The sequence below is a fragment of the Salvelinus namaycush genome, chromosome 39 (assembly GCF_016432855.1).
Source record: "Salvelinus namaycush isolate Seneca chromosome 39, SaNama_1.0, whole genome shotgun sequence".
Taxonomy (NCBI): domain Eukaryota; kingdom Metazoa; phylum Chordata; class Actinopteri; order Salmoniformes; family Salmonidae; genus Salvelinus; species Salvelinus namaycush.
Window position 1 is genome coordinate 7,151,386 of NC_052345.1, and position 27,549 is coordinate 7,178,934.

At 44.8% G+C, this 27,549-nt stretch overlaps 1 protein-coding gene across 1 annotated transcript in view; it reads left to right on the forward strand.

The window, feature by feature from the left end:
* Positions 1–27,549, forward strand: part of grin2bb (glutamate receptor, ionotropic, N-methyl D-aspartate 2B, genome duplicate b) — a 129,273-nt gene that overhangs the window by 45,194 nt on the left and 56,530 nt on the right. The window contains 3 exon segments of the mRNA XM_038978590.1: positions 22,331–22,474; positions 26,285–26,555; positions 26,926–27,118. Of these exon segments, the coding sequence (XP_038834518.1) occupies positions 22,331–22,474; positions 26,285–26,555; positions 26,926–27,118 (608 nt within the window).

Here is a 27,549-nt window from a genome sequence, read left to right on the forward strand (position 1 = left end):
TCCTTACTGCTGGGTAGTGTGTGAGCGAAGGTTAGGATGATTATTACTATTGGACGGGGCCTGAATTATAAGCAGCAGCAACGGTGTGTGTGTCAATGAACGTGCCACTCATCAGGGTCCACATACTGTAGACAAAGACCACTGAGCGGGAGATGACAGGCTCTGCTGCTTCTGAAGACACCAACTGTCTCAAACAGACACTCTCTCACACAGACACTCTCTCACACAGACACTCTCTCACACAGACACTCTCTCACACACACACAAATCCTGCCCGTCAGGGGGGTGTTGATGAATGAGAGAAACTTGATCAGACAGGAATATGATTTTCTTATCCCTCCCTCCCTCCCTCCCTCCCTCCCTCCCTCCCTCCCTCCCTCCCTCCCTCCCTCTAAAGAAAGTGAGCCTCTGTGATGAATGTAAATGATTGCCCTCCCCTGCGCTAGTCAATTAGAGCAAACTCAACCTTTCCTCTCTCTCCCTGAGTAAATACCCAGAACTCGCCTCCTCTCTCTTTTCTCCCCATATTTTCTACTATTCCTTCAGACTGCCTCAAACACCGCCTCTACTCAATGTATTAGCTCTCTCTATCTCTATATCTCTCTCCCTGTGTGTCTCTCTCTTTCTCTCTATGTCTCTCTCTCTCTGTCTCTCTCTCTCTATGTCTCTCTCTCTCTCTCTCTCTCTCTCTCTCTCTCTCTCTCTCTCTCTCTCTCTCTCTCACACACACACACACACATACACACATCCCTCATTCAGCACAGGCTTTAGTATTCCAAATAAATTAATCTTAAAAGACCCTCGGCAAAAGACACACACACACACACACACACACACACACACACACACACACACACACACACACACACACACACACACACACACACACACACACACACACACACCAGCGTGAGTAGATGACTGTACATTAGTGCGGATCAGTGTGGGCTGAGAGAGGTGGCTGTGCAGCTGTTAGCCCCTGTAGTGTGTTGTCACAGACAGCGTGTTTATTCAATAGACACTCAGAGGGGAGCGCCAGACTCTCTGTCTGCCTGCCTGTCTGTCTGCTCTTTGACTGAAGGGGTCTCTCAATCGTATCCTCTGTTCTGCATCAAAGCAGAAGCGTAGCATTCTAGACACACACACTCGACACAGATGCGCAGAGACACAAATCCATGCACACACACGCACGTGCACGCACGCACATATACACCTCTACGCACATGCACGCACGCAAGCACCCCCCCTTCCATATCGGGAGGATGCTGTTGTAAATATAATGAACTGGGTGGGAATGAACGCAACAGTTGTCTAGCGTGTAGCGCTGTCCAGTAGCTGTGTTTTACATCTACAGTAAATACTGTGGCTTCTTTCCTTTATTGGAGGAAGTCTTCTAATACTTTTACTGTAGGATGTTACTGTAGATTGGAAGACTATTCGACTGAGAGGTTACCTGCAGGTTACAGATGAGTTTCTTAACACTCTACTAACGGGAGGTTCCGTGGAGCTCCGAGCTAAAATCAACCTGATTGCGGAAGAAACCGCAGAATAAAACTAGCAGACCAGCTGATCTGAAGCTGTTATGGTGTTTGGGTAGGAGTATTTTTTACAGGGACAGTGCACACTAATCAACGTTTCAGTCAAGCCGGCTTGATGCTAGACAGTGGTAATGGCATGGAAAATAGTCATTGTCTGTTTCTCTGGTTAGGATAACAACTTCCAGATAATAAGGAATGACTCTCCCTGCCACATTTCTTTCCAATTCAGACATGGTTTCTTCAGTAAAGTCAAATATGCCACAGTAGACCTACTGGCCTTGTTGTCCTGTAAGAACATATAAAGGTTTATTCAGTGTTATCACATTTCTCCAAGTCAAGAAATCATCTCCACTATCCACACAACATAGGAAATGTTACTCTTCACTACCAGCCAAACCACGAACACGATTAGAAAAAAATACACAATTATGATATCATTTGTGCAACTTTGTGTAACTTTATTACAATACAATATCATTTGATTAAAAACACAACACAATCACAATTTAGTTTCAAATGTCAAATGTGTCGCTAGTTCAGGAATATTTCCCTTCACCCTCTTGATGAAAAACGGCCATGTTTTTATAAGAAAAGTAAAGTCATTCAGGGATTACATCAATTGTAATGAAATACTTTATTTCAGTTGTATGGAATGATTGTCAAATAGATAAATCACACTAAGTCTGCTCAAATAGCAAGATTAAAATGTTCTGATAATAATACTCACCACAGGGTGAAATCGTCTTGAAAACCGTTGGTTGCGATCCGGACTTAAAGATAACTCCAACATCCGCGTTATTGAGCAGTGAATCGGTGCTGGATGATGGTTGCAATTGAGATCGGCTATGATGGAGATTTTAGCTCGTATTGATGGTTTAATCAGAAATCAGCATAATATAGTGGCCATCAGTTGTTGCAATTGGTCCATTGTTTTGAAATATTATGAAAAATTATTACACACAGTTTTCTAAATCCACACCAGAGCCCCCCTCCAGCATCAGACAGACAGCTGCGGGCCCTTAGTGGCGTTGGCTAGTATGTAAATGTGACAGGGGACCTGGGACTGTGGTCTGACAGAGCGAGGCGATGACGCACTGACATAAGTATATCTCAGCTGTTGTTGTGACAAGCCACTCTGTAAAAGATGCTGCCCATTGAATCATCAACCGTACCGTGCCATCACAGAACAGGGCTCCGGGCTGGCACACACACAACAAGAGCATTTGGCCCCTCCAGCCTAATTACTAAGAGAGGAATTATCCGCAGTATAACACACACACACGCACAGTTTTGTATTGCTATCCTTCTGGGGACCAAATAATTGATTCCCATCCAAAATCCTATTTTCCCTAAACCCTAACCCTAACCTTAACCCTTAACCTAACCATAACCCTAACCTTAATCCTAATCCTAACCCTTAACCTAACCTTAACCCCAAAACCCTAAAACTACACATAACCCTAACCCCTAAACCTAACCTTAACCCCAAAACCCTAAAACTACACATAACCCTAACCCCTAACCCTAACCTTAACCTCAAAACCCTAAAACTATACCTAACCCTAACTCCTAACACTAACCCTAACCTTAATTCTAACCCTAACCCTAATTCTAACCCTAGCCCTAAACCCAAGCCCTAAGCCTGAAATATAATTTTTCCTTGTGGGGACCGGCAAAATGTCCCCACTTGTAAATCAATTTTCCTTGTTTCACTATCCTTGTGAGGACTTCTGGTACCCACAAGGATAGTTAAACAAAAAAACACATACACACATACACACATACACACACGCTAAAGAGACAGTAGCAGTACAAAGAATATTACCACACTCTGCCATTCATCACACGGTCACACCCCATGCCACATAAAACATTCCTATAATTAGGTAATGTAGAATAGACATAATTGCTCTGTAATTGTTGCTATTGTTAATGACCTCGTGTTTTTTAGTCATTGCTCGGCTGTGTGTGATTTCACCAAGCGTGTGTGTGTCTGTTAGTGTGTGTGCATGTAAAATATACTGTATGTTTTTATGTTTGTGTGCATACAGTGCAACAGAGTGTAAGTGGATATTTCTTCACACTAATGGCGTCTTTAGCAAGATCGTTTCGATGGAAACCGCGTTGCCACGGAAACACTTCATGTCTCTTTGAATTAGAAATGTCTCTCTCTATCCCTCACTCCCTTTCTCTTTCCATCCCTCTCCATATATCTCTCCCTCTTGCTATCTCTCTCTCTTTCCTTCACTTCCTCTCCCTATCTCTTTCACCCGCTCTCTCTCTCTCTGCCTCTCTCACTCTTCCCACACTTCCTATCTCCCTTGACCACTCTCTCTCTCTCTCTCTCTCTCTCTCTCTTTCTCTCTCTCTCTCTCTCCTTCTCTCTCTGTAACACTCACTTTCTCTGTACCTCTTTCTTTCTCTTTCTATCAATCTGACAGTCAGCTGATGCCAGTCAAACAGTGTCTTCAGTTAGATGAGACATGGAACCAGAAATGGAGAGTTGGTTGGTTGCATTTCTTCTCTCAGAGAAGTGTGAGGCAATGGAAAATGTTTGGCAATTTTTTTTTGAATCAAATGTTACATATTGCAAAGATACGGTTGAAAACTAAAATGACAGGAGGGAAAAAAATTAAAAGAGATGGGTAAAATTAGAGGACTATAAAGAGAGAGGAGATATTTGAATTGAGAGAGAGAGAGAGAGAGAGAGAGACAGAGAGAGAGAGAGACAGAGAGAGAAACCTGACACCCTCAGCACACAGGGGGACAAACACCTACCTGGAGGTGACAGCATTCCCTCCCCCATATGCCCCCCTAGACACAACTACGACAACATAACCAACAAAATCGGGTCACAACTCCTGCAGCTCTGTCGGACACTGGGTATGTACATAGTCAATGATAGGCTTTGAGGGGACTCCTATGGTAGGTACACATAAAGCTCATCTCTTGGCTAGTACTGTAGACTACTTTATCACTGACCTCAACCCAGAGTCTCTTAGAGCGTTCACAGTCAGCCCACTGACACCCCTATCAGATCACAGCAAAATCACAGTCTACTTGAACAGAGCTTTGCTCAATCATGAGGCATCAAACTCAAAGGAACTGAATAGTATTTTGAAATGCTGTAGATGGAAGGAAAGTAGTGTGGAAACCTACCAAAAAATATTAGGCAACAACAAATTCAAACCCTTCCAGACAATTTCCCGGACAAAATGTTTTACTGTAATAGTGAAGGTGTAAACTTGGCAGTAGAAAACCTAAACAGTATATTTGACCTCTCAGCTTCCCTATCAAATCTAAAAGTTTCAAACAGACAACCTAAGAAAATGAACAACAATGACAAATGCTTTGATGAAGAATGGAACAACATAAGAAAGAAATTGAGAAACCTATACAACCAAAAACATAGAGACCCAGAAAACCTGAGCCTACGCCTTCACTATGGTGAATCACTAAAAATACAGAAATACACTACGGAAAAAGAAGGAACAGCATGTCAGAAATCAGCTCAATGTAATTGAAGAATCCACAGACTCTAACCACTTCTGGGAAAATTGGAAAACACTAAACAAACAACAACACGAAGAGTTATGTATCCAAAACGCAGATGTATGGAGAAACCACTTCTCCAATCTTTTTGGCTTTTTAACAAAGAACAAACAGCAAACACATATACATGATCAAATACAAATCATAGAATCAACTATTAAAGACTACCAGAACTGGATTGGACTCTCCAATTACATTGAATGAACTACAGGACAAAATACAAACTCTCCAACCCAAAAAGGCCTGTGGGGTTGATGGTATCCCAGTGGAGACAAATTTGACCCCAATAACTACCGTGGGATATGCGTCAACAGCAACCTTGGGAAAATCCTCTGCATTATCATTAACAGCAGACTCGCACATTTCCTCAGCGTTAACAATGTACTGAGCAAATGTCAAATTGGCTTTTTACCAAATTACCATACGACAGACAACGTATTCACCCTTGACAAACAAACAAACCAAAACAAAGGCAAAGTCTTCTCATGCTTTTGTTTTCAAAAAAGCTTTCGACTCAATTTGGCACGAGGGCCTGCTATACAAATTGATGGAAAGTGGTGTTGGTGGAAAAACATACGACATTATAAAAACCATGTACACAAACAACAAGTGTGCGGTTAAAATTGGCAAAAAACACACACATTTCTTTCCACAGGGCCAGGAGGTGAGACAAGGAAGCAGCTTAAGCCCCACCCTCTTCAACATATATATCAACGAATTGGCGAGGGCACTCGAACAGTCTGCAGGACCCGGCCTCACCCTACTAGAACCTGAAGTCAAATGTCTACTGTTTGCTAATGATCTGGTGCTTCTGTCACCAACCAAGGAGGGCCTACAGCAGCACCTAGATCTTCTGCACAGATTCTGTCAGACCTGGGCCCTGACAGACCTGGGCCCTGACAGACCTGGGCCCTGACAGTAAATCTCAGTAAGACAAAAATGATGGTGTTCCAAGAAAGATCCAGTTTCCAGGACCACAAATACAAAGAGAGAGAGAAAGATTAGTGAGGGAAAACAGAAGGGAGGAATCAGCATGAAGTGGAGGCGGACAGAGTTAGGCTGAGATGAGAAGGAGGAGTGAACGAGAGGGAGTGAGCGAGAAAGGAGAGGGACTGGAAATGGGAGTCAAGACTTGCCAAAAAACCGCACTGACAGGGTTGTGAACCGCATGTATCTCATTGTACTCTGGGCTTGGCTCTACTCTGCACTCTAACCCTCTGTGCTTGTTAGAGAGAAGAGGGGAAGAGAGAGAGAGAGAAGAAGAGAAGGAGGGGCATCTGAGGGAGAGAGCGAGCACACACACACATGTGTTTGGCAGAAGTGAAACACCCACATAAAATCACTGGCCGTTTTCTCAAGAGGTTGATCTTTGATGGGAAATCAAGGCTAGAGTAATTCCTACATTATGCACTCCCATTTCCTTGCATTCTCCAGGGATGAATTTTTTGCGATTGATACATTTACATTTTAGTCATTTAGCAGATGCTTTTATCCAGAGTGAATTATGCAGTGCATACATTTTCATACTTTTTTCTTACTGGTCCCCCGTGGGAATCAAACTCACAACCCGGGCATTGCAAGCTCCATTTTGTACCAACTGAGCCACCCTGGACCACAATATGCTTTTATACAACGATATACTTTTATACAAACTGTGGTTTTCTTTATTCAGTCACTCTATTCATTACGCCAGTGTATTTACAGTATAGTCTTTCTATAGTGACACTATAGCATTCAAATGAAGACTTTCTCCTCCAATGTGTTTTGAGAAAGAGGCGAGGAGAGAGGACACAAGGAATCAAGGAAAGAGAAACTGAGAAAGCGTTATAGTACACAGTAGTTAGTTATCCATCTCGGGCTCAGTCAGGGTCACGTATAAGTGGCTCCTCTCTATTGGCTGGGGTGGAATGGACCAATCAGCATGCAGTGCACCCATGTGTCATTGATTAATTACCCAGCATGCTCTCCCGTTGTTAACGAGCTTAATCAACTCCTCGTGACGGGAGGTTTTCATTAACCGCAGAGTGCAAAGGTCTTGTTCTCCTTCTCCATCCTCCTTTCCTCATTGTCTTGGACTTTTTTCTTCGCTGTCTCGACCAGACTCACCTTCCTTCCTTCCTTCCTTCCTTCCTTCCTTCCTTCCTTCCTTCCTTCCTTCCTTCCTTCCTTCCTTCCTTCCTTCCTTCCTTCCTTCCTTCCTTCCTTCCTTCCTTCCTTCCTTCCTTCCTTCCTTCCTTCCTTCCTGTCCCAAACACTAGCCTCTCTGTCCTGGTCTTGTCCTTTAATCTGTCATCCCCATGTCCCTCGCCGTCAATCCATTTCAGTGTATTTCAGGATGTAATGGGCTTGGCTGACATGATGTGAGTCCTGCCAGGGCTGTAGACGTTACAGTATCAGATCCAATAAGACAATTGGCCTTCTCCATCTTCTCCCTCCGTACACAGAGTGGCAGTTTGAGACACATTAGTGGAGACTGGAGGAAAAGAGTTTGACATTTTGCAGAGGTTTGGAAAAAAACTTGTGTATGTATGTGTGCGTGTAATACAGATGAATTTGAAACACAAAGTGATAGTCATTTATTTTAATGAGATATTCAGCACATTACTAAAACGTTTATTGTGAGCAGAACCTGGTGTTGGGAAACAGAAATAGAGAAGATGTTGAGTGGGAAGGAATATGTTGGGGAAGAGGATGATAAATCATTCCTGGTATTTCAAATCAACTATGAGTTGATGAGTTTCTGTCATTCTCTTTTTTTAATTATGTGTTTCTGGGCTGATTCACTGAGTCATTCACTGCTATGTCAAATAGGACCAATATTATTAGTGTCTTATCATAAATAAGGGGACTCTGCTGTATGTATGTGTGCGTGCGTGTGGGTGTGTGTGTTTGCTTGCGTGGGTGTGTTCGTACAGTGCAGTATGTGAATGTGTCTACATGTACAGTACCAAACAAAAGTTTGGGCACCTACTCATTCAAGGGTTTTTCTTTATCTTTACTATTTTCTACATTGTAGAATAATAGTGAAGACATCAACACTATTAAATAAGTGTTAACCAAAATAACCAAAAACGTGTTAAACAAATCAAATTTGCACACTCTTGGCATTCTCTCAACCAGCTTCATAAAGTAGTCACCAGGAATGCATTTCAATTAACAGATTTGTGGAATTTCTTTCCTTCTAAATCAGTTGTGTTGTGACAAGGTAGGGGTGGTATACAGAAGATAGCCCTATTTGGTAAAAGACCAAGTCCATATTATGGCAAGAACAGCTCAAATAAGTGAAGAGAAACAACAGTCCATCATCACTTTAAGACATGAAGGTCAGTCAATGTGGAACATTTTTAAAACTTTGAATGTTTCTTCAAGTGCAGTCGTAAAAACCATCAAGCGCTATGATGAAACTGGCTCTCATGAGGACCGCCACAGGAAAGGAAGACCCAGAGTTACCTCTGCTGCAGAAGATAAGTTCATTAGAGTTACCAGCCTCAGAAATTGCAGCCCAAATAAATGCTTCACGGAGTTCAAGTAACAGACACATCTCAACATCAACTGTTCAGAGGAGACTGCTTAAATCAGGCCTTCAACTGCTGCAAAGAAACCACTACTAAAGGACACCAATAGTAAGAAGAGACTTGCTTGGGCCAAGAAACACAAGCAATGGACATTAAACCTGTGGAAATCTGCCCTTTGGTCTGTTGAGTCCAAATTTGAGATTTTTGGTTCCAACCGCGGTGTCTTTGTGAGACGCAGAGTAGGTGAACGGATGATCTCCGCATGTGTGGTTCCCACCGTGAAGCATGGAGGAGGAGGTGTGATGCTGTGGGGGGTGCTTTGCTGGTGACAATGTCAGTGATTAATTTAGAATTCAAGACACACTTAACCAGCATGGCTACCACAGCATTTCTGCAGAGATACGTTATCCCATCTGGTTTGCATTTAGTGGGACTATCATTTGTTTTCAACAGGACAATGACCCCAAATACACCTCAAGGCTGTGTAAGGGCTATTTGACCAAGGAGAGTGATGGAGTGCTGCATCAGATGACCTGGCCTCCACAATCACCCGACCTCAACCCAATGTTTATTTTTATTTTTTATTTAACCTTTATTTAACCAGGAAGGGCTCATTGAGATTTAAAATCTCTTTTCAAGAGCGTCCTGGCCAAGATAGGCAGCACCAAGTCATTACAAAAATTACAGACAGACAGCATGAAAAACTACAAGTAATCTAGTAAAACCATTGAATTCACAAGAGTATAGCAAAATCAAAAACAGCAAATTAAAAACATTGACAGGGCAGGGAATCAGCCTCAAAATCCTTCATCAGTGATTTAAAAACACCAATCAGGACAAGTTCTTCCAGTTTAAAATTATTTTGTAAGGTGTTCCAAGACGATGGCGCAGAGTACATAAAAGACCTTTTACCAAATTCAGTTCGGACATTTGGAACAGTTAGCAGGATAAAGTCCAGCGAACGAAGAGAGTACCCACCACATTTCTGAACAATAAAAATGCCCAAATAAAAAGGTAGTAAACCCAAAATGGCTTTGTAAATAAAAGTATACCAGTGACTGAGCCTACGAGTGACTAGAGAAGGCCAGCCAACCCTGGTATACAAAGTGCAGTGGTGCGTAAGGGTTTTGCAGTTTAAAATAAATCTCAAAGTGCACTGAGTTCTATCAGACAGATAGTTAGCAAACCATGCAACTGCATGCTCCGAAAGACCTACACTCAACAATCTCTGCCTTAGTATAGCATGATCAACTGTATCAAAAGCCTTAGAGAGATCAATAAAAAGTGAGACACTGTAACGTTCGTCTTGTGGTGAATGAACGGACCAAGGCGCAGCGGGTGATGAATACATAATATAGATGAAGAACGCAGGAACAGGAACAGACTACCTAAAACGAACGAACAAACGAAACAGTCCCATGTGGTAAACACAGACACAGGAACAATCACCCACAAACAAACAGTGAGAACAACCTACCTTAATATGGCTCTCAATCAGAGGAAACGTCAAACACCTGCCTCTAATTGAGAACCATACCAGGCAACACATTAACCCAACATAGAAAACACATAACATAGACTACCCACCCCAACTCACGCCCTGACCAACTAAACACATACAAAACAACAGAAAACAGGTCAGGAACGTGACAGAACCCCCCCCTCAAGGTGCGAACTCCGGGCGCACCCCTAAAACTCAAGGGGAGGGTCTGGGTGGGCATCTGTCCGCGGTGGCGGCTCCGGCAGTGGACGAGGACACCACTCCACCACTGTCTTTGTCCCCCTCCTTAGCGTCCCTTGAGTGGCGACCCTCGCCCCCGACCATGGTCCAGGAACCTTCACCAACGCCCCTCCTAAATAGAGGAGACAACTCAGGACAGAGAGGTAGCTCAGGACAAAGAGGTAGCTCAGGACAAAGAGGTAGCTCAGGACAGAGAGGTAGCTCAGGACAGAGAGATCGCTCCGGACAGAGAGATCGCTCCGGACCGAGAGGTAGCTTAGGACAGAGAGGTAGCTCAGGACAGAGGGGCAACTCCGGACAGAGAGGCAGCTCTGGACTAATGGCAGCTCCGGACTGAATGGCAGCTCCGGACTGAGTGGCAGCTCCGGACTGAGTGGCAGCTCCGGACTGAGTGGCAGCTCATGACTGTAGGGCAGCTCATGACTGTAGGGCAGCTCATGACTGTAGGGCAGCTCATGACTGTAGGGCAGCTCATGACTGTAGGGCAGCTCATGACTGTAGGGCAGCTCATGACTGGAAGGCAGCTCATGACTGGAAGGCAGCTCATGACTGGAGGGCAGCTCATGACTGGAGGGCAGCTCATGACTGGATGGCGGCTCATGACTGGATGGCGGCTCTGGCAGCTCCTGACTGGCTGGCGGCTCTGGCAGCTCCTGACTGGCTGGCGGCTCTGGCAGCTCCTGACTGACGGACGGCTCTAGCGGCTCCTGACTGACGGACGGCTCTAATGGCTAGGGACAGACGGGCGGCTCTAATGGCTTGTGGCAGACGGATGGCTCAGAAGGCGCTGGGCAGACGGATGGCTCAGACGGCGCTGGGCAGACGGATGGCTCAGACGGCGCTGGGCAGACGGATGGCTCAGACGGCGCTGGACAGACGGATGGCTCAGACGGCGCTGGGCAGACGGATGGCTCAGACGGCGCTGGGCAGACGGATGGCTCAGACGGCGCTGGGCAGACAGATGGCTCAGACGGCGCTGGGCAGACGAGCAGTGCAGGCAGCTCAGACGGCGCTGGGCAGACGAGCAGTGCAGACGGCGTTGGGCAGACGGCCGACTCTGACCTGCTGAGGCGCACAGTAGGCCTGGTGCGTGGTGCCGGAACTGGTGGTACCGGACTGGAGACACGCACCTCAAGGCTAGTGCGTGGAGCAGGAACAGGGCACACTGGACTCTCGATGCGCACTATAGGCCTGGTGCGTGGTACCGGAACTGGAGGTACCGGGCTGAGGGCACGCACCTCAGGGCGAGTGCGGGGAGAAGGAACAGTGCGTACAGGGCTCTGGAGACGCACAGGAGGCTTGGTGCGTGGTGCCGGAACTGGAGGCACTGGGCTGGAGACACGCACCACAGGGAGAGTGCGTGGAGGAGGAACAGGGCTCTGGAGACGCACTGGGAGCCTGGTGCATGGTGTAGGCTCTGGTGGTAATGGGCAGGAGACACGCACCATAGGGCTAGTGCGTGGAGCAGTAACAGGACGCACAGGACTCTGGAGAACCACAGGAGGCTTGGTGCGTGATGTAGGCACTGTCTTAACCAGACGGCTAGCACACACCTCAGGACGAGTATGGAGAGCTGTTCCCGGTGACATCAACTCACCGACACGTTCAGTCGGACGGATGCCGTGCCTCATGCACCAAACCAGTACATCCCTCATAACTCTCTCCTCCAATTTCCCCATTAACTCCTTCACTGTCTCTGTGTCACTCACCTCCAATACCGCCCTCACCGGCTCCTTACGGTAAGCAGGGGGAGTTGGCTCAAGTCTACAACTTGACCCAGCTACACTCCCTTTTAACCCCCCCCCCAAGACATTTTTGGGTGAGCCTCTCGGACTTCCAGCCGCTCTGCCTTGCTAGCGCCTCATAATGCCGCCTCTCCGCTTTCGCTGCCTCCAGCTCCGCTTTGGGGCGGCGACACTCCTCTGGGTCTGCCCAGGGTCCTTCTCCGTCTAGAATCTCCTCCCATGTCCATTCCTCCTTGTACCACTGCTGCTGTCGCTGCTGCCCGTTAACCCGCTGCTTGATCCTTCGTTGGTGGGTGATTCTGTAACGTTCGTCTTGTGGTGAATGAACGGACCAAGGCGCAGCGGGTGATGAATACATAATATAGACGAAGAACGCACGAACAGGAACAGACTACCTAAAACGAACGAACAAACGAAACAGTCCCATGTGGTATACACAGACACAGGAACAATCACCCACAAACAAACAGTGAGAACAACCTACCTTAATATGGTTCTCAATCAGAGGAAACGTCAAACACCTGCCTCTAATTGAGAACCATACCAGGCAACACATTAACCCAACATAGAAAACACATAACATAGACTACCCACCCCAACTCACGCCCTGACCAACTAAACACATACAAAACAACAGAAAACAGGTCAGGAACGTGACAGACACAGTGCTGTTTTTTGTCAAGGGCTTCAGTGATATCATTTAAAACATTCATGGCTGCTGTAATTGTGCTATGCTTCTTCCTGAAGCCCGATTGGTACATTGATAAAATAGAGTTAGTAAATAAAAACTATTTTAGCTGTTCACTTACAAGGGTTTCAAGTATTTTGACCAGGGGTGACAGCTTTGAGATTGGCCTATAATTATTTAAAAGAGTTGGATCTCCCCCTTTTAAAAGTGGTAGGACAAATTCTGATTTCCAGATCTTTGGAATTTCATTACATTCCAGGGTTAGATTGAACAGATATGTAAGTGGTTCAGCTATGAAATCAGCTGCCAGATTTAAAAAGCAGGGATCCAAAAGATCAGGACCTGCAGGCTTTCTTTGATCTAAGGATTTCAGAGCTTTATGTACCACCTGCACTGAGAATGGCAAAAAGCTACAAGTTTGACCAGCTCTCACTGGTTCATCCACACAGGGTTGTACAGAGACAGAGGACACTGGTTCATCCACACAGGGTTGTACAGAGACAGAGGACACTGGTTCATACACACAGGGTTGTACAGAGACAGAGGACACTGGTTCATCCACACAGGGTTGTACAGAGACAGAGGACACTGAATCAAACAGCCTACCAGATGATACAAAGTGCTCATTGAAACAATTCAGCATTTCAGTTTTGTCATATATAGCAACAAAGTCCTTCAAAACACATGACGGTAATTCATTAACATTACTGTTACCAGACATAGACTTAATAGCATTCCAAAACTTTCTAGTGTCATTCAGGTTATCAGTGGTAACAGACATAAAATATTCAGACTTGGCCTTCCTGAGAAGAAAAGAACACTTGTTTCTTAACTGCCTAAAAATAAGCCAATCAGCATCAGAACAAGATTTCCTTGCTTTAGCCCAGGCTAGATTACGGTCGTGAATAATACAAGACAGCTCAGAAGAAAACCATGGATTATCCCGCCCTTTAACCCTGAACCTGCGGAATGGGGCATGTTTGTTTACTATTTGGAAAAAACCATCATGAAATCATATCCAGGCAGTTTCCACATCAGGGATAAGCTCAATCTTGCTCCAGTCAAAATAAAACAAATCATGAAAGAAAGCCTGCTCATTAAAACACTTCAAATTTCTCTTCCGAATAAAACGTGGGTTTGTCTTTGGAACCTTAGTATTTCTAACAGCAACAACAGCACAATGGTCACTTAAATCATTACAAAAAACACCAACCACAGAATATTTATGTGGAACATTTGTCAATATCAAATCAATCAGGGTAGATTTATCTGGGCATTTAAGATTTGGGCGAGTGGGTGAGTTAATCAACTGGGTAAGATTCATAGAATTACAATACATTTTTAAATCATCAGACACCGGCTTTAACCAACACCAGTTGAGATCACCAATCAAGATCATTTCACTGTAAAGAAGTTTAGTCATAAGGTGCGTCAAAGTAGAAAATGCATCACCGAGAGCAGAGGGGGGTCTATAACAGCCAATCACAGTTATAGAGAGGCCCTTTGAAACCTCAATATTCAAAGCAAGAAAGTCCAACTGTTTACAAATAGTTTCAGACTTTGCCACACTTACATGGAATTTAGATTTTACATATATAGCCACACCCCCACCTTTCTTAACCCGATCAGTGCGATAAACATTGTAACCACTTATACAAATATCCTTATCAAAAACAGACTTGCTGAGCCAGGTTTCAGAAAACACAATTACATCAGCATCAGTTGATTTAGCCCAAATCCTAACCCCATCAATTTTTGACAACAGGCTACGTACATTTAAATGAAAAATACCAAAACCAGATGTAGATTTAAAATCAGAGGGGGTTTGGAGACATTGCATATCAGGGCCAGGGTTAGGTTGCACGTTACCTGATATCAACAACAGAAGAATAACTAGGCACCTCTGTTTAATAACCTTGCACGGCTTCTCTTTTTTAAGAGACCTACTGCAAGCGAATTCTACAAGTGAGTTTCCAGACAATACAAAACAGTCATTTAAAACCATTAGACTTTGGTAGTGACACAAATTCGTACTGTTCACATCTTGCCACAAATGCATCGGCACTTGGACGAGTGGACCGAGTAAAAAAGAGCGAGTTCCTGCAGACAAAATGTCTAATGGACGGGAGAGCACATTGTCAGATGTACTCACCCTGCGACAATGTTTGTTTTCTCCAGAGTTCAGTAAAGTCAGTGCACAAAGCAATACCACGTAAATTGTCATTTTCTCTGACAAAAAACAAGAGGCCAACGAAGGTAAGGGGAGAGAGGGACAGCGTGTATGTGAGTCAATGTGAGTGTTTGCGCGTGTGAGTAGATTGGGTGTTGAGGGCGATAGAGAGAACGGGTTGAGCTGCCACTGACAGCCAGGCGAAGAGCAAAAAGGAGCAGCTTGAACAAGACACTCCGCGGACGAAGGAGGAACTCAGGCCAGCCAGAGATAGGGTTACTTTGGTCAACTTCAAGTAATGAAGTGCCGAGTTGAGGAGGACCCGTGATTTTTACACCAGCAAAAACAATATAGTTTGCACCACACAACAAGGAAGTTACGCAACCATAAATAAATAGGTTACTAGTAGGTTAAAATGTACTAGTCACAGACAAACGACTTCACATGCTGCCATCTTGGAACCATGTGTTGTCCATGCAGGAGATGGTTTGGGATGAGTTGGACCACAGAGTGAAGGAAAAGCAGCCAACAAGTGCTCAGCATATGTGGGAACTCCTTCAAGACTGTTTGAAAAGCATTTCTCATGAAGCTGGTTGAGAGAATGCCAATAGTGTGCAAAGCTGTCATCAAGGCAAAGTTTGGCTACTTTGAAGATTCTCCAATATAAAATATATTTGTTTAGCACTTTTTTGGTTACTATATGATTCCATGTGTTATTTCATAGTTTTGATGTCTTCACTATTATTCTACAATGTAGAAAATAGTACAAATAAAGAAAAACCCTTGAATGAGTAGGTGTGTCCAAACTTTTGACTGATACTGTATGTATTCATGCATGTATATGTACAGCACCATATGCACATATAGTATGTGTGCATGGTAAATATGCTGCCAAGCTGTAGAACCAGTGCATGAGCAGTGATATTGTATGAGCTGAGTTTAACCTCCTCCGTGTGTGTGTGTGTGTGTGTGTGTGTGTGTGTGTGTGTGTGTGTGTGTGTGTGTGTGTGTGTGTGTGTGTGTGTGTGTGTGTGTGTGTGCGTGGAGGATGGTTGTGACCATGGTTTGTGTGTGTGTGGAGGATGGTTGTGACCATGGTTTGTGTGTGTGTGGAGGATGGTTGTGACCATGGGGGTTTGGTGCCGTGACCAACATGATATTCCCCACACAGAGGTGTGTGTGTGCGTGCGTGCGTGCGTGCGTGCGTGCGTGCGTGCGTGCGTGCGTGCGTGGAGGATGGTTGTGACCATGGTTTGTGTGTGTGTGGAGGATGGTTGTGACCATGGTTTGTGTGTGTGTGGAGGATGGTTGTGACCATGGGGGTTTGGTGCCGTGACCAACATGATATTCCCCACACAGAGGTGTGTGTGTGTGTGTGTGTGTGTGTGTGTGTGTGTGTGTGTGTGTGTGTGTGTGTGTGTGTGTGTGTGTGTGTGTGTGTGTGTGTGTGTGTGTGTGTGTGTGTGCGTGCGTGCGTGCGTGCGTGCGTGCGTGGAGGATGGTTGTGACCATGGTTTGTGTGTGTGTGGAGGATGGTTGTGACCATGGTTTGTGTGTGTGTGGAGGATGGTTGTGACCATGGTTTGTGTGTGTGTGGAGGATGGTTGTGACCATGGTTTGTGTGTGTGTGGAGGATGGTTGTGACCATGGTTTGTGTGTGTGTGTGGAGGATGGTTGTGACCATGGGGGTTTGGTGCCGTGACCAACATGATATTCCCCACACAGAGGTCAGAGGTGGAGCCTGCTGGCTATGGTGAGGACAGGCCTCAGCATGCTGAGAATAAAGGTCACAGTGTATTTTACAGTCTGTTAAAATGGACATTATACTGGAAAAAGAACTCTATGTCCTTTTTAATGGACTGTAAAATACACAAAACACTACTGTACATACTTGGTTTCTTAGGGATTCATTGAAACGAACCACAGAACAGCTTCTGTGAGACTGCTACCTGGCAGCCACAAGATGTACTAGTTTGTTGAAATAAGAACAAAACCTGCACTTTTTGTCAAACATTGATTTGCTTGTGATTTACGCATGACATTAACAGCTTCTTACTGTGAGAGTGGCTAATTGCCACACAACAGGAGCGAAAACTTTTTGCTAGTTTGTTAATGGCATCGGAGATTGGAGCCAGAGATTTGAGATGCTGAGGTTCTTTTTGATTTCATATTGTGCTGCTCACAAAATGTTGCGATGTCCTGCCGCACTCTATATCTAGTTCCCATGATTGCCATCCCCATTTTCCAGAGCTCGTCATTTATAGAATGCACATGTTCTTAGTCTATTGGCTGCCCAGCAAATGAGACGAGAGCAACTGTGTAATCATTTCCTGGACTAAAAATAGCGGAGTAATTCAATCAAGACACTGTGGGTTCTTCAAATGAAGTGCATAAGAAAAAGTGACGCAACAGGAAAGACTTCAAAATAGGGTCATTCCTAATTAAACAAGGAATGTTAGATGAATTAACTCTGTGTGTATTTGATTAGCGAAGAAATATGATGATGAAGCATGATGAGCTTAAACCACAGAGCGAGATTGACAGCAGGATGAACGTGCTGGGGAGAAAATATGGAAAGACGGAGGAAAGATAGATAGATGGAGAAAAGACAGAGGGAAGATAGATAGATGGAGGAAAGACAGAGGAAAGATAGATGGAGGAAAGACAGAGGGAAGATAGATAGATGGAGGAAAGACAGAAGGAAGATAGATAGATGAAGGAAAGACAGAAGGAAGATAGATAGATGGAGGAAAGACAGAAGGAAGATAGATAGATGGAGGAAAGACAGAGGGAAGATAGATAGATGGAGGAAAGACAGAAGGAAGATAGATAGATGGAGGAAAGACAGAGGGAAGATAGATAGATGGAGGAAAGACAGAAGGAAGATAGATTGGTGGAGGAAAAACAGGAGGAAGATAGATAGATGGAGAAAAGACAGAGGGAAGATAGATGGAGAAAAGACAGAGGGAAGATAGATGGAGAAAAGACAGAAGGAAGATAGATAGATGGAGGAAAGACAGAGGGAAGATAGATAGATGGAGGAAAGACAGAGGGAAGATAGATAGATGGAGAAAGACAGAGGGAAGATAGATAGATGGAGGAAAGACAGAAGGAAGATAGATAGATGGAGGAAAGACAGATAGAGGAAAGATAGTCGGAAGGGGGGAGAGGATTAAAGGTGGATTGAAAGAGGGGAGTGAAGTGGAAAAACGGAGTGTTTGATGGAGAGGAAGGAAAGGATGTGTCTACTATAACGCAGCTGCTACTTCAATGTGTGAATGTGTGTGTTTGTGAATCTTTCTCTTGTTCTTACTCTCTCTCTCTCTCTCTGGGAGTTCTTAGGTTTTTCCTGTTTTCTCAATTGAGACTCCTCTCTATCTCTCGCTCAGCCCCAACTGCCACCCCCCTCCCTCTCTCTCTCTCATCACCCCTCTCTCTCTCTCTCTCTCTCTCTCTCTCTCTCTCTCTCTCTCTCTCTCTCTCTCTCTCTCTCTCTCTCTCAATCCTCTCCCACCAGGGCTTGTTAAGCGGAGGGCTGATATGTCGCTCTCTCCCTGCAAATCTAATTGGAGACAGGCTTTCATTGGCATGACATGGAGATGACCCGCTTTAGACTGCACACACACACACACACACACACACACACACACACACACACACACACACACACACACACACACACACACACACACACACACACACACACACACACACACACACACACACACACACACACACACACACACCACAGTACACATGGTGAGGAAGCAGAGGAAGCAGCTAGCTCCGCCGACAACGCCAGGCGAAGCCACCGTGACAATCTGATATAAATCAAGCTCACAACACTTCGGAGTCTTAATAGGTTTAGATAATAGCCGCCCTCAACACTGCTCCCCATCCCAGCGCATCTTATAGAAACGGGTGACATACTGTAAAGAAGGAAGCGATGGAGGCACTTTTTTGTATACTAGACTCTGCATATATTTATACATGTATTGCAGAGTGGTTGATGTGAGTTGTGGTTGAGGTGTTAGAGTCACTATGTTAAAGACGGGTTACTCACATATTAGGCTTCATCACAGTACGTTACAAATCCTCAGGGAGATGCAATAGGTTACTGTGTTGTATAACTACTGCGGCTGGTTGCTGTCATCTTTATGCACAACGGGATAATGATGCTAGTGACAGTGAGTCAGTTAAGCTACTGTACTTTACTAGCCTCCGTTAGCTAATGTCTGCAACATGCAGCTGTGCAGCAGCAGAATAGTGCCACTACAGCACATAGTATGTCAGTGTCGACTCGCGGGATTTCGCGCTAAACAATCAAACTCACATGGCACAATGCCGACAAAAGCATGTCAAAATTCAAACAATACTCTTCAGAGACTTACAATAATAGTTATTTTTCCATCTAAAAGAATCATGTCCTTTCTCTGCTCTCTTTTATTCATTTATACATTGAGTTGCATCTCTCACATCACTCATAGGTTCCATCCAAAATGGCACCCTCTATCCTATTTTGTGCTCCACTTATAACCAGGGCCCATACAAGTGTTGGGCATCACATCACAGTTAGTTGGGCCAGTGAACACTGATGTGAGTGGAGAGGACATGCAACTTGGTCGCTGATCAGGAGCGAGACAGTTTAGCCCTGCTGGCCCTGCAGGACACTGGTTGGCACCTCGCAGACATGAGCTAATTGAGCTTTAGGACTTGGTGTGAAGAAGATAAACACGAAGAGTAAAAAAAACACTGACAGACAGTAATTCCATTAGGAGAAAAAAACGAGTGAATTGATGAGGATATTAAAGAGAACATTAGACTGATTAGCTGTTATTCTATGAATAATGGAATAGGTGTTGAGTTTGTTTGAGTTTATTTTTACAGGGACAGTGCACATTAATCAACGTTTCAGTAAAAGTGCCGGTTTTAGCCAGCCGGCTAATTTTCAACCGCAGTCCCTGTGTCTGCTGATCCAAGTGAATGACATTTGAGAAAGAGAATGAAAAGATAGAATAGAATGATAGAGGAAAAGAGTGGGAAAAAAGACACGTCTTCAAATGAAATTATATCTGTATCCGCACAGTGATTAATAATGTAGGGCAGAGAGACAATAGAGAGAGAAGTGTATAAAGGTGTGAAGAGGAGAGATAGGACTCAGGATAGATTGAGAAACGTGGAGGATCAAGAGGAGTCAATGGCTGCCGTGGATATGCGATTGATTGACAGGAAATTATGGGAAGGGACAAACACAGCATACATACAATAACACTCACCTTTGAAATTCATATGACCCTCAGAATATATGGAACGTAGTCAAAACAGCAATGGATTTCAATAGAAAGGTCCAATGGAAAGGTTAGTGTTTAAGGGTGCGCCTGTGATGCGTTTGTGCACTAGCATATTATTTTAACACGGTTATTTCAAGTGAAGTGTTTACTGACTGTCAACGTTTCAGGATTAATCCCCCAACCTCACCTATTCTACTTCCACACTTCCGTCCCCCATTGACATGGAATGTGATTACCTCATCAAAGCAGAAGCTAGGTAACAGATCAAGCCATATCTGTCCCTGTGGAGGAGATGGGATATGTAACAGGGGGAGAAGTGGGCTTTGATGTGGAGTGGAGCGAGTAGACCTGAGCCAGGGAGAGCTCAGCACAGCCTGCTGCATGAGTAACATGGAGACACAACCTATGGATACGCCCATACACACAGAGTCACATACAGAGCTGTCACATAGGCAGGCCATCCTTGCTTGCACACGGGAACATGCAGATATAGTATGGACGTCACACATATTCATTCACAAACTAACGGTTTTGCTCACTCACTCACTGTGTACACATACGGTGGGGTCCAACATTACACCCTTGATTAAGTTTAGAAAAAATTACTATATAAAATAAATAATTAAAATACTGAGCTATATTGTATGCTAAAAAAAATATTATTTTATACTTATACAGTTGCTCAGAGAAAGAGATTTTGTTCAACAAGTAATCATTTTTTTGTCTCATAAAGGTAGGGTTAAAAATGATTGACAACCCTGTTTTCAATAACTTCAAAAAGCTCCCCTTGCGAGGATAATGTAACTGAGCCTTTTTCTAAAATGTTTTATGAGTTGGAGAACACATTGGGAGGGATCCACACAGGATCCTTCCAGATCCTTGATATCATTCGTCTGCGTTTTATGGGATTGTCCTCCTCAAATCAAACCACATGTTTTCAATTGGTTTCACGTCTGGAAACTGACATAACTATTGCAAACAGTTGAATATGTGGCCAGTTAACCATTTTATTTGTGGATTTTTATGTTTGCTTTGGGGTTTTTGTCTTCCTGGAAGAGGAATGGTCTAAGATCCCTTCCAATGTGTTCTCAACTCATTAAACATTTTGGAAAAAGGCTCAGTGCCATTATCCTTGTAAGGTGAGGTATTGAAAACAGGGGTGTCAGTAATATTGACCCTTGCCTTTTTGAGAAATAAAACTGCATCTATTTCTCTGACCAATTGTATTAGTATAAAATAATATAATTTTCAATTTGTTTAGCATACAGTATAGCTCAGTATTTGAATTATTTATTTTATACAGTCATATTTTCTTATCTTTGTGTCAATCATTTCAAACCCCACTGTACATATGAGCAGATTCACACACACACACACACACACACACACACACACACACACACACACACACACACACACACACACACACACACACACACACACACACACACACACACACACAGGCATGTTTGTGTTACTATCCTTGTGGGGACCAAACAATTGATTCCCATTCAAAATCCTATTTTCCCTAACCCCTAAACTTAACCTTAAACCCTAACCACTAACCCTAATTCTATCCCTAATCCTAATTGTAACCCTAACTGTAAACCTAACCCCTAAACCTAAAATAGCCTTTTTCCTTGTGGTGACCGTTGAGATGTCCCCACTTGTCAGAATTTTCCTTGTTTTACTATCCTTGTGAGGACACACGCACACTCACAATCTCGCTCACACTCACTCACTAATAATCGTACACACACTCCCCCACTGACAAACTCATGAACACAAATAGACCCCTGACGTTCAGCTGATGCTGGGCGTGAGTCTTCATACAGTTCCTCTAATGTCCCCTCCAGTCCCTTAGTTCCATAAATAATGCATCTCAACCATCATGTCCTCATGGGTGACTGAACAAAATTGCCCTAGCCCCCTGGACCTCCCTTGAGTCTCCAGATGTTGTTTGTGTGTGTGGCCGCGCATGTACTGTATATGTACTATCCTCCTTTACATACTATTTACATTTGACCATCGACCTGACGTCCCGTTCTTCTGTCTTCCCTCTCTCTTCTCTCTCTTCCCCGTGTTTGCAGGACGACCACTCCATGTTCTTCCAGTTTGGCCCGTCCATAGAGCAGCAGGCCTCCATCATGCTGAAGATCATGGAGGAATACGACTGGTACATCTTCTCCATCGTCACCACCTACTACCCCGGATACCAGGACTTTGTCAACAAAGTGAGGCAGACCAGACCTGGGTTCAAATACTATTGGAAATCAGTTCAAATACACTATATATACAAAAGTATGTGGACACCCCTTCAAATGAGTGGATTTGGCTATTTCAGCCACACCCATTGCTGACAGGTGTATAAAATCGAGCACACAGCATTCCAATCTCCATAGACAAACATTGGCAGTAGAATGGCTTTACTGAAGAGCTCAGTGACTTTTAACGTGGCACCGTCATAGGATGCCACCTTTCTAACAAGTCAGTTCATCAAATTTCTGCCCTGCTTGTGCTGTTATTGTGATGTGGAAACGTCTAGGAGCAACAACGGCTCAGCTGCGAAGTGGTAGGCCACACAAGCTCACAGAATGGGACCGGCGAGAGCTGAAGCGAGTAGCGCGTTAAAATCGTCTGTCCTCCGCAACACTCACTACTGAGTTCCAAACTGCCTCTGGAAGCAACGTCAGCACAAGAAGTGTTTGTCGGGAGCTTCATGAAATGGGTTTCCATGGCCGAGCAGCCGCACACAAGCCTAAGATCACCATGTGCAATGCCAAGCATCGGCTGGAGTGGTGTAAAGCTTGCCGCCATTGCACTCTGGAGCAGTGGAAACGTGTTCTCTGCAGTGATGAATCACGCTTCACCATCTGGCAGTCCGACGGATGAATCTGGATTTGGCAGATGCCAGGAAAACGCTACCTGCCCAAATGCATAATGCCAACTGTAAAGTTTGGTGGAGGAAGAATAATGTTCTGGGGCTGTTTTTCATGTTTCGGACTCCTTAGTTCCAGTGAAGAGAAATCTTAATGCTACAGCATGCAATGACAGTCTAGACGATTCTGTGCTTCCAAATTTGTGGCAACAGTTTGGGGACGGCGCTTTCCAGTTTCAGCATGACAATGCCCTGTGCACAAAGCGAGATCCATACAGAAATGGCTTTTCCAGATCGGTGCGTAATAACTTGACTGGCCTGCACAGAGCCCTGACCTCAACCCCACCAAACACCTTTGGAATTAATTGGAACAACGACTGCGAGCAAGGCTTAATCGCCCAACATCAGTGCCCGACCTCATTAATGCTCTTGTGGCAGTATGGAAGCAAGTCCACGCAGCAATGTTCCATTATCTAGTGGAAAACCTTCCCAGAAGAGTGGAGGCTGTTGTAGCAGCAAAGGGGGGACCAACTCCAAATTAATGCCCATGATTTTGGAATGAGATGTTCGACAAGCGGATGTCCACATACTTTTGGTCATGTAGTGTACTTTGTCTGTGCTTGATTGAGTTCGCCTGTTGCAATGAACTAAAAGAAAAGTCTCATGTTCAAACCCTGCACATCTGGCACTCCAAGCAAAGTATTTTAAAAATGTCATCCATTTTCCCCTGTTTCTATGCCCCATACCAAACCTGTTGTTCCTATGAAACCCCTATGAGAGATGCCCCACACCAAACCTGTTGTTCCTATGAAACCCCTATGAGAGATGCCCCACACCAAACCTGTTGTTCCTATGAAACCCCTATGAGAGATGCTCCACACCAAACCTGTTGTTCCTATGAAACCCCTATGAGAGATGCTCCACACCAAACCTGTTGTTCCTATGAAACCCCTATGAGAGATGCCCCACACCAAACCTGTTGTTCCTATGAAACCCCTATGAGAGATGCTCCACACCAAACCTGTTGTTCCTATGAAACCCCTATGAGAGATGCTCCACACCAAACCTGTTGTTCCTATGAAACCCCTATGAGAGATGCTCCACACCAAACCTGTTGTTCCTATGAAACCGCTATGAGAGATGCTCCACACCAAACCTGTTGTTCCTATGAAACCCTTATGAGAGATGCCCCACACCAAACCTGTTGTTCCTATGAAACCCCTATGAGAGATGCTCCACACCAAACCTGTTGTTCCTATGAAACCCCTATGAGAGATGCTCCACACCAAACCTGTTGTTCCTATGAAACCCCTATGAGAGATGCTCCACACCAAACCTGTTGTTCCTATGAAACCCCTATGAGAGATGCCCCACACCAAACCTGTTGTTCCTATGAAACCCCTATGAGAGATGCTCCACACCAAACCTGTTGTTCCTATGAAACCCCTATGAGAGATGCTCCACACTAAACCTGTTGTTCCTATGAAACCCCTATGAGAGATGCTCCACACCAAACCTGTTGTTCCTATGAAACCCCTATGAGAGATGCTCCATACCAAACCTGTTGTTCCTATGAAACCCCTATGAGAGATGCCCCATACCAAACCTGTTGTTCCTATGAAACCCCTATGAGAGATGCTCCACACCAAACCTGTTGTTCCTATGAAACCCCTATGAGAGATGCTCCACACCAAACCTGTTGTTCCTATGAAACCCCTATGAGAGATGCCCCACACCAAACCTGTTGTTCCTATGAAACCCCTATGAGAGATGCTCCACACCAAACCTGTTGTTCCTATGAAACCCCTATGAGAGATGCTCCACACCAAACCTGTTGTTCCTATGAAACCCCTATGAGAGATGCTCCACACCAAACCTGTTGTTCCTATGAAACCCCTATGAGAGATGCCCCACACCAAACCTGTTGTTCCTATGAAACCCCTATGAGAGATGCCCCATACCAAACCTGTTGTTCCTATGAAACCCCTATGAGAGATGCTCCACACCAAACCTGTTGTTCCTATGAAACCCCTATGAGAGATGCCCCACACCAAACCTGTTGTTCCTATGAAACCCCTATGAGCGATGCTCCACACTAAACCTGTTGTTCCTATGAAACCCCTATGAGAGATGCTCCACACCAAACCTGTTGTTCCTATGAAACCCCTATGAGAGATGCTCCACACCAAACCTGTTGTTCCTATGAAACCCCTATGAGCGATGCTCCACACCAAACCTGTTGTTCCTATGAAACCCCTATGAGAGATGCCCCACACCAAACCTGTTGTTCCTATGAAACCCCTATGAGAGATGCTCCATACCAAACCTGTTGTTCCTATGAAACCCCTATGAGAGATGCTCCACACCAAACCTGTTGTTCCTATGAAACCCCTATGAGAGATGCTCCACACCAAACCTGTTGTTCCTATGAAACCCCTATGAGAGATGCCCCACACCAAACCTGTTGTTCCTATGAAACCCCTATGAGAGATGCTCCACACCAAACCTGTTGTTCCTATGAAACCCCTATGAGAGATGCTCCACACCAAACCTGTTGTTCCTATGAAACCCCTATGAGAGATGCTCCACACTAAACCTGTTGTTCCTATGAAACCCCTATGAGAGATGCTCCACACCAAACCTGTTGTTCCTATGAAACCCCTATGAGAGATGCCCCACACCAAACCTGTTGTTCCTATGAAACCCCTATGAGAGATGCTCCACACCAAACCTGTTGTTCCTATGAAACCCCTATGAGAGATGCTCCACACCAAACCTGTTGTTCCTATGAAACCCCTATGAGAGATGCTCCACACCAAACCTGTTGTCCTTTCCCTTTGTCTTGAAAGCATTCTTTAGAAAACAGCCAGGACTTAAAGCTCAAGTACAACACTAGAGCTGAACTGGCACACAACTAGTCTTACACCTGCACAGCTAAACCCAAGAGAGGAGCCAGAAAGACTGCCAGACAGACAAACAAACTGTTTACTTTTCAAGTGGTGTTTCTTGTGTGGATATTGGAACAGAACGTCAATACCTTTTTTCCCTCCTCCTTCTCCTCCTCCCTCCCTCCCTCTCTCCTCTTCTTTTCCTTATCCTCCCTCACTCTTCTACCTCCTCCCTCTCTCTTCTCCCCCCACCCCCCTTTCCCTCTCCCCCACCATAGATCCGGAGCACCATAGAGAACAGTTTTGTGGGCTGGGAGCTAGAAGAAGTCCTCCTGTTGGACATGTCTGTGGATGACGGAGACGCTAAGATCCAGAACCAGATGAAGAAGCTGCAGAGCCCTGTCTACCTGCTCTACTGCACCAAGGAGGAGGCCTACACCATCTTTGAGGTGGCAAACTCTGTGGGACTGACGGGATACGGGTACACCTGGATCGTACCGTCGCTAGTGGCCGGCGACGCCGATAATGTCCCCGCTGTGTTTCCCACAGGTACTTACTGGATGGGGTTAGAATGGGGGTCAGGAGAGGGGTATTAAGGTGCATACTGATCCAGGAGCAGTTTATTATCCCCAGGTTTTAAAGCTTCTTAAACGGAAAATACAAAACTGATCTTAGATCAGCGTCTCTGGGAAACGTCATCCTACTCAGGGTGAGCTCAGCTGTAAAGGGTGTTGGATGTAGGGATTACAAACAAGTTTTTAATTCATGTGGCACCTCTGTTATTTGAAATGGCTCTCTTAACCTCTCTCTCCGCCTCCCACCTTTTCACCCCTCATCCTTCCACATCTTCCCCTACCCCCCCATTTTCTTCTCTTTTTCCCTCTCTCTTTTTCCCTCTCTCTATCTCTCCTTCGCTCAGGGCTAATTTCGGTGTCGTATGACGAATGGGACTACAGTTTGGAAGCTCGGGTGCGGGATGCAGTGGCTGTCATCGCCATGGCGACCTCCACCATGATGCTGGACCGGGGGCAACACACGCTGCTTAAGTCAGGCTGCAACGAGACCCCTAACAAGAAGGGCTCCAAACAAGGCAACTCCAATGAAGTGCTCAAGTGAGTGCCCTAGATATGGGGGTACAGAGGGGTAGAAAAATAGAGTATAGTATGGTAGAGACTATAATGGCGCTGCTGACCTGCAAAACGACTAACCATCATCTAAAACTGACACTTACCTTAACCAAACCCTTAACCCTAACCCTAACCTAATTTTAGCCAATTCTGAAATGAAATATCGGTTTGCAGGTCAGGAGTGTCCGTATAGCCTTTTCCGTATAGTACACACACACCTAGACACACATACAATACCCATGCACATACACACACTCACACACACACACACAAACTCACACACATACACACACACACAGACCTTTGAGGAACAGTGTCCTCTTTTTATTCATCCCAGCATAACCTGAAGAGAGGTGGATATGTACAGCCTTTTACAACAGCTTTTGTCTTATCTTAGCATTAACCACAATAATCAT